The following is a 12,538-nucleotide window of genomic DNA, read 5'->3' as shown; positions in this document are numbered from 1 at the left end:
CCTGCTGACGAGCTTCAGCATCCTTCCTTCCTCCAAATGTCACTCCTCTTTCATCCTGTTCTTAGTGCTTCATTTCACCTCTGTGACGCTGCACCATGTGACACACACACACACACACACACACATGCAGGAGATGGCAGGAGAGAAAGAGATGATTGACAGGATTTATTCATGTGATAGATTATTTATTGGAAAACACCCAATAAGTAACAACAGCAACACTCAAGTTAATCTTCTTGCTTTGTCTTTAATCATTTCAATTGATGGGTAATCAATACACATGGACATTTTAACAAGGGAAAAACAAAGCCTAATAATGGAGAATACAGTCTTTTCAGCACAGGTACAAAAAAAAGAAGGGAAATTAACATTTCAACTGTGTTGATTTACAGTAAACAGAACTGTAGCTGATGAGTCCATGATTCTTCCAGATGCCGTTCACCTTCGGAGCCGCTTCCTTCTCCTTTCCTCGTCTTCGACAGATGGTGGCAGGAATAGAGCTTACAACGTTTAATCAGATTGGTTGGGGCAATTTTGCTGCTACGGTAACGGAAATCCAGCTGATTGAATGATGGATTCAATCAACATAAGGGGGCTTTTGTAATGAGCCCAGACTGTGTGAAATATCACTAAATTTATTACAACATTGTACCAAACAGAGTTACGCTGAATGAGGAAGATTCAACTCATGTTCCTGTACTCACTTTGCTGCATAACATTGCATATTAATCATTCTTATAACAACCTTTTGCAGTTTTAAAATGATTAATAACAGCAAATAAAAAAATGAACACATACTGCAGAGCATTGAGGATTATGGCAGTGATTTTGTTCAAATTGGGGCCTCACATTACTCTTCCATCTTTTTTTGACACAAAATAAACATTTAAAAAAACAAGATGACAAGCCGACCCCGTCAGCAGGAACATTATGTCTCCTCCTGACAAAGGGGCCTTTTTTTGTTCTGACTCCCAGCAAAATAGGAGTCTTCCCTGTGCGCCTTGTGTTGGGTGTCTTGTGATCCTGCCAACAGTCCAAAATAGACAAAACGCGGCAAGAAAAAGAGCAAGTATAAAAAGAGACAGGAAAGTGTGTTCGGTGAGAGATTTATGCCTCGTAATTTTCTTTGGAACATCGGTCACCTCTCGTGTGACTTGTGCAAACTGTTTGTATTCCACCTGAGATCAGAGAAAAGTATCGCCGGCGTCTTCCACTTGTTGCTAAATGAGGCCAAAGGCAAGACTTGCCATGTGTAAGCACCGTCTCACCTGTGTGCCGCCGTGTAGCCACAACAAGCCTGCTTGTTTAGAGCACAAACACGAGCGCACTCGCACTGCTCCCGTGTTTACCTGTAAACAGCACAGACACGGCGGGGAGACGTGGGCCGGTCGCCATGTCCGAGTCTGTCCACAACCAACCACGCGTCAACAAACTGACAGTTTAACTGCTTAAATACGTAATACCATAACTGTCATACACATTAATCCAGTCACAATGTTTTTTTTTTTTCTTTCTGGGGAAAGGGGAGGGGGGGGGATCACGAGCTTTACCAATGTGAGATGATTTCGGCGAGGAAGTGATAATCACAAGACAGAGAAGCAGATAAACACGATAAGGATGTTCATGGAAAAATGCTTAAAAATACGCTGGTGTGTCAGCCTGTTTATTATAAATACCAGCGGCAGTACCATCCGGTAAATGATCCTGTTCATCACGATGAATATTTCAAGAAGGATTATTAAAAAATCCTGAATATTCACACCTTTCTACTGGGAAACATACATGCGTTAATTCCTTGGTGTGATGAGGAGATGTGCAAGTGGAATAAAGTGCAATGACAGCTACGATTGCTCACAATCCTTACTTTTACCTCCTCTTTTTCTGAGAACAGACCGCTCTACAGACAACACTTTGTTGAAGATGAACTTGTGTCTAAATGGAGCTGCATGAGGGTGTTTTTATGGATAGATCATTAGTTAAATCAACATGAAACATCTGTTTGTTCATAGAGAACCTCCTGTATCACTGAGTCAATTGGGCTGATTGTCACGAGTCTTTAAACACAAAAATTAACACTATATTTTTTGTAATCATGGTAATGTGTATGTTATATTCTGAGAACTTTTAATGAGGGATGAATGATGAAATGCACTAAAACTAATTTAATTTAGTTTTCCCGAAACTGAACTGCGTTCCCCCTAAAGTTTTGTCCTCTCAGAGGTTCAGCACTTCTTTATGTTAATGTGATGTTTGTCACACCACTGCCCCGTGATTAACACAACAAGGGTTTAGTGTCCATTTGCTAACATCACACAGAAAACCGCCTCAACAGCCTGAGAGCAGCCTGACACCATGACTGTTGGGGATACTCGATGTATTCGGCTTTGTCTTTCTCTAAAAAGTTACACAATTAAACGGATTAAAAGAAGACGCCCTCTTTTTGCAGTCCGCTGGATTCTTAGCTTAAAAAGCACTGTTGTAGCATGAATGCGATCTGTTTTAATTCAACACATTTTAGAAAAAGAATTAGTAAAACTAAATATATTTATTGGATTATAGATGACAAAAGAGACACATGAGAGGCAGCTACAGCTCCGGTACAGTTTTGCAGCAGTTCACTGATAGATGTAGCTCATTGTTCAGCTGTTGCCTCTGTATGAACTCTGAGGTTTCCTCGAGGATTTGCCCCGGGATGTGGAAGTCAGCTGGCGTGTTCTGCAGAACAGCTGATTCCTGAAGGCCCTCGGTCTCTTCCTCCGGGCTAGCTCTGCTGTGAGAGTTGCAGGGCTCCAGATTGCATCCAGTTCCCTGAAGGAACTGCAAAAAGTTCTCCTCGATAGAGGCCTCACGGCTGGGCAGCTGCTCTCCTTCGCTGGGCCCGGCCTGCTTGAAGAGGCAGGCCAGGTGGCGGACAAGCTCCCCCCGAATCTGCCGGTTCAGGCAGCCGTAGAAGAAGGGGTTGGAGGTGAAGCAGAAATAGCCGATCCACGTGACCACATCCTCCAGCTGGGCCAACGAGGCGGGAGAGGTAGACACCACGGCCGAGTAGAGATGGAAGGAGAAGTATGGCAGCCAGCAGCAGAGGAACTGGCCTCCCACTGCCACCAGGACCACCGCGGCCTTCCCGCCATTGAAGGTCCTCTGAGGGGTGGCGCGGGCGCCGGTCCCGCCGAGGCTGGCCGCCATGGTGGAGTGACTGCTGATGGACTCGGACCGCTGTCGCGACGTCTCCATCCAGGTGGGAAGGGCCCCCTGCTGCATGGCTGCTACCCGCGCCACCTTGAACATGTTGCAGTAGACCACCAGGATGATCAGCATGGGGCACAGAAAGTAGATGAACGTAAAGAAGACCATGAAAAGCAGCCGCATGGTCCTGCCCCCCGTCCAGTGGAGCGAGCAGCGTCTCGGACCGTGAAGGAGGACTGAAGGAGTCCCCAAACCACTGTTCCCCTGGAGCAGCCACCCCAGGAGAGGCAGCGCTGACATGACGACGGCCTTAATCCAGATCCCAACGAGAACCAACACCACCACCCCAATGGTCATCTTCACCTCGTGGCGCATGGGGTGCACGATGTAGTAGTAGCGCTCCACGTTGATGGCGCAGATGGTGAGGATGGCGGCGCTCACCAGACACACGCTCAGGCAGAGGTAGCTTCGACACAGCGCCTCGTCCACCAGGATCTGGTCCGACAGCATCCCCAGAGGCATCAGCACCAGCGCCGCCAGCAGGTCCACCAGGCACAGGTGGAACACGAAGGCAAACTTGCGCAGCTGCGGCGTCTTGGTGATGACGATCATCACGGCCAAGTTGCCCACCACTGCCAGCACGTCGATGATGAGCATGGCGCACAGCGCCAAGGACCGGTTCAGATCCACACCACCGTGGACGCCCGTGATCGGCGAGGTAGCGTTGGAAATGTTCGGGTGTATTGAGGCGGCGAATGCGGAGAGAGAAGTGTTCCAGGAGGGGCTCGGTGTGTCAGGACGCTCCATGAGAGCATGGGATAAGGAGGAGAGAGTCCGCTGAATTTCACGGGCCCATCACCCATCCTCCCCTGTCATAGGGTGTCACTGAGAAGCTCAGGCGGTGGTGTTTGTCATGGCAGCTGGAGCTGTACAGGCCCTGATCCCCCCGGTAGAGTTTAGCACGGAGCTCTGCAGACAATCGAAGGGGTTTTCAGGCAGTTCTTTGCAACTTTTAGTGCGATGTGACCTTCAGATGGAAAGATCTGAAACAAAAGAGAAAATGTTGTTGAAAAATGAAGCTTTTCTTTCCATCTTTTTTACATGTTCATGATGCGTTTGAGTGTTATCCATGAAATATAACACAAGCTAAAATATTGTCTCATTCTAGTCTGGAAGTGGAATTCAAAATGATGAAAAACTACATTTTAGACCAAAATATTGATGTTATAATGGGTAGAAGTTCATGGTCTGGAAATATGATAACTTGCTCAGACTAGAAAAACATTAGGCAAACCTAAAAATAGTCAATCTAATCTACAGTTAATGCAAATACTGACAAATATGAATCATCTATTTGGTCTATTTATCCATTAAAAACCCAAATCAAATCAATTTGTCAACTATAAAACTGTAGAAAAATGTATTTAAACGGAGTCCTTTTTAAAACATGGCATTATTTCTTTTGCTGTGCTCCTGTGAGTCAAGCTCTTGTGCTCTCGCCGTCGTGCCGTCGGACTCGAGTCTGCACTCACTTGTAGCCCGGGTCATAATTCACTCCATATTTCACATCTGCATCCTCACATGTGTGTTTTGAGGGCAGCAGCTGGTGCCTGAGGGAGAAGCTAAAAGCTCAGAGTGGACCATATGTCCCCTTTGACAGAGTCAAGAAGCAAACTGCATGAGTGAATAAACTGCAACATTCAGCATTAAAGAGCTCCCTGCTGTCTGAAGTGATGGGAGGAGAAGATCGATAAACACTTTACTAACACTTTAATCACATTACTGCAATTATGATGTGAAAAATGTAAAACGTTACACTTCCTGTGGTTTTCTCATTTACAGAAAAATACATTTTGAAGATTGAATACTTGTCCGAATAAAACCTACGTGGCTACATTAAATTATATTCAGGAAATAGTAGTGGAGCACCTTCAGGACTGAGTGCAAGTGTTTGTCTGGCCGGAGTCGTCGAGAGGCCCTGCGCTGTGTTTACTGTCATAACCTCACCTGGAAACAACCCCGCACACTGTAAAAGCCGTGGAACGAGCACTAAGGCTTTGGTACATTTCCATATGCTGCACACCTGCATGTGTAAGTTTTCCATTTCACAAGTGTGACAGGCTTCATCCCTGCAAGGGGCCCATTGTTTTTCCTGCCCACGTATGCACATCGAGCATGAAAATCACGTCACAGACGCTCGTCCACGTAGGTGGCCTTCGCTGAATAGGTCAAAGGGTTAGAGTCACCTTCAGCCCAATAAGCAACCAATAAACAACGTCTCAGCTGTAGCCGGCAGCTCTCTGGAGATTCTTTGTCTCATCGTCATTGATTGTTTTATAGCTCTCTGCCATCCGGGGTCACTTTCAATCAAAATTGACATTCTCGCTGCAAAGGAAATTATCACCACCGATGCTTTCAAAGAGCCTTTTAATGCATAAAAGTATATATGAAAAAAAAATCCCATTGAAAAGCACCCAAATGTGCCAGTTGTCCATGTTAAAGTTAATTTTTATCAAGTTGAAACCACACAAACAGAAGTATTTAAGTGATAAAATGGAAAATAGGGACTTACATGCAGCACATCCTCCTCTCAAATATAATCAAATCATTCAATGCGTACACTTAAGAGGCAAACTCTGCAGCTCTGAAGCTCCAAACAAATTCATGCGAAGCTCGTATTTTAGGTTGCGGGAGGAACTCTGCCGCCTGGAAACCATATGACCCACTAAAATGCACATGACACGGTGTTTACTGCAGGGAGAAAGCCCGCCCGTTGTTCCCTTTGGTCACAAAGCTCTTTCAATCCTTGAGTTTAAACCAACACGCACAGAATCTCTATCTGGAAATGTCCTTTTACAAGGACACACGAAGATAACGTGATGTGCCATACGATGAGATAAAACCTCTTGAGTCAGATTTGATCAGCATCCTAACATCCATACATTAACACACACACACAGACATCTCCCCACACACTCCGATAACCGGGCAGGTGTGTGTGTGTGTGTGTGGAGATGTGTGTGTGAGACGATAAGCCGGTGACATACCTCAGTCTGGAGAAGGCTACTTCCTCCTGTGCAGGTTCACAGTCTACTGAAGGAGAGACGACCTGTTTCGTTTACTCCCCCCCCCCCCCCCCCCTCCAACACACACACACACACACACACACACACACACACACACACACACACACACCACACCACATCACAGAGAGAGAGAGAGGAGAGGGGGCGCTCCAGTGTCTCCTCCTCACCTGGCCCTTTTCATCATCACCTCCCACCCAACCAAGCTGACCGCCCCCTTCCCCATCACCCCCTCCCCTCAGCCCTCTTCTAGACAGGTGGGGGAGCAGGAGCAGCAGGGAGAGATGGTACCAAAAAAAATGATGTCTGTTCAGCCTGTGATGCACAAATAGTGGACACACATACACACGCACTTTCATACACACGTAGTGTCTCCAGCACGCGCCCAGGGCAACTGCAGAGCCGTGCAGAGCAGACAGGCAGGCGGCGGGTGGGCAGGCAGGCAGGCAGGCAGGCAGGCAGGCAGGCAGGCAGCACCCAGCCTCCCTGCTCTCCACTGGGTCTTAGTGCCTCACCATCTCTGGGCTCCTCACAGAGGGGCAGCTCTCTGCTTTTCAACCCTTCCAACTAATCTCACCGCAGGTCACATCAGGTCCCACCGACAGCGTGCAGAAGTTGCAAACAATTAGGTGAGAAAATCACCTTTATCCTCCGGATCGGCATTTCTCTGATTCGCTGTCTCCTCATGCACAGCTCGCCAAGATCCCCCTCCATGCACAATCCGGCAAAAGCCCTCTCACGAGGCTGGATTATTGATTCGCTGAGAGGAAAAGAATCCCAGTGGTTAATGTTAATGAGCTGAGATTAGCATTTTTGCAGAAGCCCGGCCCACACAACATACATGTTATGACTTTGTTTACTACCGTGAGATGTAAGAATGTGTCATTCAGATGTTGAGCTCAACAACATCTCAACTCCACTCTGGGATTTAATATATATATATATATATATATAACCAAATTAAAAGCATAAAATAATGACGAAAGAGGTCAATTAGTCAGTAACCGGTTTGTTAATTGACACAAAAAAGGTCGTGAGATGATTAGAATGGAAATCCTTCTGTGTTTTCCCTTTAAATGTTGTCATGTGTTTCATCTCATTCATTCCAGTGTCTTATTTTGATACTAAGCTGTTGTAAACAGGTTGACCCACTGTCGCTGCCTCTGGCTCGTGTCCTCTATTGTTTCCTTTGTGAGACTTTCTTTTCATGTTACTGTCTTTTACTGTGAATATCCACTTTGTTCCGACTGCTATGTATGTGGGCCCTTATTTTTTTCTTGTCTCAATTGATGCTTTGAAAATTGCTTATTCCTCCCTCGGGATTTCCATGAATGGACTGTCCCACACAACCTGAGTGTGTGACATCTCTCTTTCAAGCGGTGTATTTCCTCAGGGATTAATTCATCAGAGGACGTGCGGCTGCACAAACGCTGATTACTTTATGAGTCATTGCTTCTTGTTACTGATAAATCAATTGGTAAATTGAACACGCTTTCAGTTATTGATCCAAATGCAGGGCTTCTGATCTGTTACTCAACGAAGAACATGCTAACATGAACATCCTGCTGATGATTTTGGGTGGAGGGTTGGACGATCACACTATATGCTGCTGCTGCTGCTGAGAGGTCGCTCATATAATCTGAAGAGGAAGAAGGAGGCAGAAATGAATTTTCCCCCTGAAATGTGCTTTAGCATTAAACTGTGTTAAGGCGACTGAAGATGAATAAAGCCCTGGGAGTTTTTTTCATGTATAATGATCTTGGATGCGATGATCGAGATACCACTGAGGCCTTTTGAAGAAGGGAATGGAGCATAGAGGAGTCTTTGTTTGCATTTGATAGTGCTCCACTCTTCAATTTCTATGTATTCTGCGTGTGTGTGTGTCCTGTGACTGCTCTCGTGTCTGAGGTGTTGTGAATAATGACAGAAATAGCAGATTCTTGCTCATGCCAGCAGCACCAATCGCAGAGGAGGGAAATACAATGGTTTCCATGGCAACCCCACCCTCCCCCTTTCGCCCCACACCTGCAACATCTCCACACCTCCAATGCACCGACGGCAGATAAGGAAAAAGTGCATCAACATCAGAGCAGCCACATTGCCAGCCAATTAGGGTGTGTTTTTTGACCATGTTGGGTCGGTGATTATTCTCAAATTCCCCTTTTCCCTGAGCACAGGTGGGCTGTTTAATGCGTTACAGCTGCTGATCTAATATTGTTTTTTCCATTGTCATCTCAGATCCTATCAGTAGGGGGAGCTCTCACATTTAACAAGTAACTGCAACACCTGAAATGCCAGAATATATGCTTCTGATGGGAACATCAACATAGACGCTCCCTTACCAGTGTCATCATCGTGGCCATGTTTGCAATGTCAGGCAAAAGGTAGAAAAGCAATAAGGGAGGGATGGAGACAGTATTAGCCTCTCAGGTCAGCATTTTGATGAAAGATGAAGATGAAGGCACGCAAAACTCACTGTTGCAGCAAGAGGAGATAATATTTGGGCTGACGTCAAACCCCCAGGGATAACTTGATCTACAAACATCATTTTTGCATTATATCAGACAGAATTGTTTTGTTTCACTCACAGCAACATTGGCCCCTTGAACAACAGAAGCATATTATTTTATAAGCATTTATAATCTATTTGATACACACACCAGTAGACACTAGTAATCAATACATTTATAAAAATGTGTGGGTAACCGTCGAGTTAAAGCAGCTTCGCCCCACTTTTATCCTCCCACGGGACCCCAGATAACAACATCCACCTGCAGGGTCACATCAGACTGATTACGATGACACCCCATCATGCACCTCAGCAGACGGGGGAAGGCGCACACACTTCTCTGAGCTGACAAAAACATGATGCAACATCGTGAATCCCCACATATGTTCCATTTTTGTAGCTGCAAGGACAAGAGCAGTAATCCCAGATTTCTCAGGGTGTTTAGTCTGTTAAGAGAGAGAGAGAGTCACCAAATGTTGATCTACATGCTCCACTAACTCCTTTGGATTTATTAGAGCATGTAGATCTTAACATATTTCATCCTGCCTTTTAAACATTTATTCTGCAGCACTGAGGAAACCAGACTTTACCATTTTAGACATGTTAAACCCGTAACATTTATAGAAATACGGTAGGTATTTTAAAGTAAAGAATTGAGTTTTATTGAATACACTGCATGACTGAAATGACTGACTTCAACATTAAAGATCCTAAGTATAATTTGGGGAAGTTTGCTGGGAGCCCTGGGACAGCCAGAGAATTCATTAACCAGTGAGGATAACTGGTTTGTGCCGTTTGATTTCCCAAACTAATATACGCTGGAGTCCAAACAGACACAATTAGCTCTCTCTGTTGGCTCCAGGTTGGCGGCGTCATCCTCTGCACACACTGAGTCACGGATGAGTGCCGGCGCTCCGGGGCGCTGTCTGTCTGGGGACGCATAATAACACCGAAACCTCAGTAAAGGAGCCAAGACTGTAAAGAAATAATACCAAAAAATAAAAACAACTCATAATATTGCATCTCGCAGGCATCCGTGTTCTCGCTGCTGATTCTACGATATCATTCCTTTTCACTGCTATAATACCATATTTTTTCCTTTTCAGCATAAAGCTCTGAAACACAGAGCTGCAGAGATTCAAGGAAACTTTATTACAAGCCTCGAGCACACAGATGCTCGATGACTCTTTTCAGTGTCACACTTTTTTTTTGTGAGGACATCATGACTCCCCGTCGAGTTACTGTTTTTTATTCACTCACCGACTGTGACTAGTTTCGTGTCATTGGCCTGATTCATTTGTTGGTTTATGACTTTTAAAACATTCTTTCTTGTGAAACTATATGCCAAATGACTTTCTTTCTTCTTTTTTTTTTACATTTCTTCCTCTTTCCAGAACGGTGATGTCCATGAATGAGTTATAATACAGTTGCATTTGCATCAGAGTGGTGCAGTGAGGTGAGATGTCCTTGATTGAGTCACAAATGGCCTTTAGGGACTTTGCTGCTTTACACTGCGGCAAGACACGACCTTCATCTGTTAGAAGGACACACAGCTCACAACCACACAAATGGACCCGATGGACCAGAAATACAGGAGGGGACATAGTGACGTCAACACCTGGACAATATAATTCAATCTAACATGTCAGACCGGGCACAAGAACCCCTTTTGGTTTGTTTTGTAAACCTCTATCAGAGAGGTGGGATTCTTCTCAACGGGGATTTGTGATGCTGTTGTGTGTCGAAACGCATTAGGTATGAATTATTTTGTTCATCCTGTATAAACACGACGATTTGTTTTAATTTAAAAGCAAGTCTTCATCAGCCTGTTTAGAAAACATGAAGGTTGGCGAGCTTAGCTTAGCATAAAGTCAGGAACAAACAACGTATAAAAACCTTAAGTTGTTCTACAGGAGTGAATTCAGCATTTATCCCCCATAAAACCACAAATTACACTTTGTTTTTTTCCACTGATCGGACAAACGTGATAGAACATGTTGGAACTTGTGCTGTTTGGTGGATTTAGTTAGTCAGTTGTTTCTAAGTGTCCCCTCTGCAAGACAGTAAAGAGTATTCTCCAAAATATCAAACAATTTCTTTACATGTTACATCCAACTCTCTTTCTTTCCTGAGTAGCGTATTAACATTTATTCAATGTAAGAAGGACTTCTTACATTTACATTTAGGTCCTTCTTCATTAACAAAACATCTGAGTTTAACACTCACATATGATTGATAAAACAAACAGCGAACTCCAAGCGTGTCCCACAAGGCACAGTGTCATTTTCATAGAAACCAATCAGTGCAGTCAGCCGGCTGATGAACGGCTGTATCATCAGGCAGAACTGAGGCCGAGGCCTTCACACCCCCTCCCGTCCCCTCGTATATCTCTTCTCCGCTGATGAGTGCAGCATATTTGCATCTACATCCTGGACCCTCGCTCCCGTCAGGAAGCTGAACTCAGCAGTATTAGATGTAACATCACTATCTGCCATAAATATGAGCACTAAGTGCATTTACTGTCAATGAGCATCTGCACAGATGTATCCAGCCCTTTGCCAACCTTTTTTATCCTTTTTTATTTTTAATAAGAGGATTATTCTTTCTCTCTTCAGAGAAAATGTTCAGTTACGTAACAAATGAGCTTGTTCTTTAAAAAGCAAAATACCTTAAGTCCATTTATTTTCATAAGATTATTTCATCATTTGTACACACTGTAAACAGTTACATGGAAATCCAACTTTATTAAAGACGGTTCAACAAATCCATTTCAGCTCATGAAGAATTCATTATGCGGATACAGGAAAGCGCTGATGTTTTCATGTGGATGCTGGCCTCATCTCCTCCTGCAGGCAAACATCAAGGCTCAGCCTGAAGAGACTGGGAGGGACCCACATGGGTCCTGAGCCTGCAGGTCTACAGGTGGATGCAGGGGCGGAGGAGAGATGGCTTATTTTAACAGTCACGCCAGCGGCTCTCTGAGGCTGCACTTAGGCCCAGCTGTGCGGTGAGCTCAAATTGAATTTTATATGATAATGTATTTTCATGCAAGTCGGTTAAACGACGTCGGTTTTAAAACGACTTGAATGCCACAAAGTGATGAGTTCAATAAAAAGTTATTGTGCGTTAATATCACACTGCCTCACACGACCTATTCTCTGATGAAAAAGCATTACTCACTATCCAAATAGTCACGACATTCATATCCATGAGAACACTATAAATGCCACAGGTCTGCAAAATGACAACTTGCCTTGTCTTTGTGACGGTTTACGAGCTTTTCACTCGAATGAGGACTGCAGTCAGATCCCAGTGCAGCTCAGACAGTCATATTATTACCTCATCTTTCCTCTCCACTGCCATTTTGCTCTTTTGTCCTCGTTAGAGCCAGAGAAAGTCAGAGAAAGGCGGGTTGTTGTGAAATCCAGACAGATGCTGCACGGTTAATAATGCAAGCCAGCTGTCAGCATTCAGAAGGGTGAGAAACTGGAAACCAGCCAAGCAGCCTTCGAGCCAGTCGGCCACTCAGACTCATCGGTTCAACAAACCTAAAACACATCTTGATTTCTGCTGCAGCAGCAAATGCACAAGTTTACAAAATGTTGTTTTTTGTACCTACCAACAGCAAAATACAAAAACCAAGAAATAAGTTATCTAGTAATCTGTTAATTGTTGGTTTTTCATACATAAAAATAAATGAAGTTACAAATGAATAGTATTCAGGGACTGGAACATAAACATTGTGCATGCATAGATTTGT

At 44.5% G+C, this 12,538-nt stretch overlaps 1 protein-coding gene across 1 annotated transcript; it reads right to left on the bottom strand.

Moving 5' to 3' along the window:
- Positions 1-1,136: 1,136 nt before the first annotated feature.
- gpr61 (G protein-coupled receptor 61) lies at positions 1,137-3,993 on the bottom strand (the record flags this gene model as incomplete). The annotated part of the gene is made up of 1 exon (XM_084015349.1): positions 1,137-3,993. The coding sequence occupies one exon, from the start codon at positions 3,991-3,993 to the stop codon at positions 2,587-2,589; it is 1,407 nt and encodes a 468-aa protein (XP_083871475.1). The 3' UTR covers positions 1,137-2,586.
- Positions 3,994-12,538: the final 8,545 nt, after the last annotated feature.

Source organism: Eutrigla gurnardus (assembly GCF_963514095.1).
Source record: "Eutrigla gurnardus genome assembly, chromosome: 8".
NCBI classification, from domain to species: Eukaryota; Metazoa; Chordata; class Actinopteri; order Perciformes; family Triglidae; genus Eutrigla; species Eutrigla gurnardus.
Note: the sequence above shows the minus strand (reverse complement) of the source record. Positions and strands in the feature narration are given on the sequence as shown.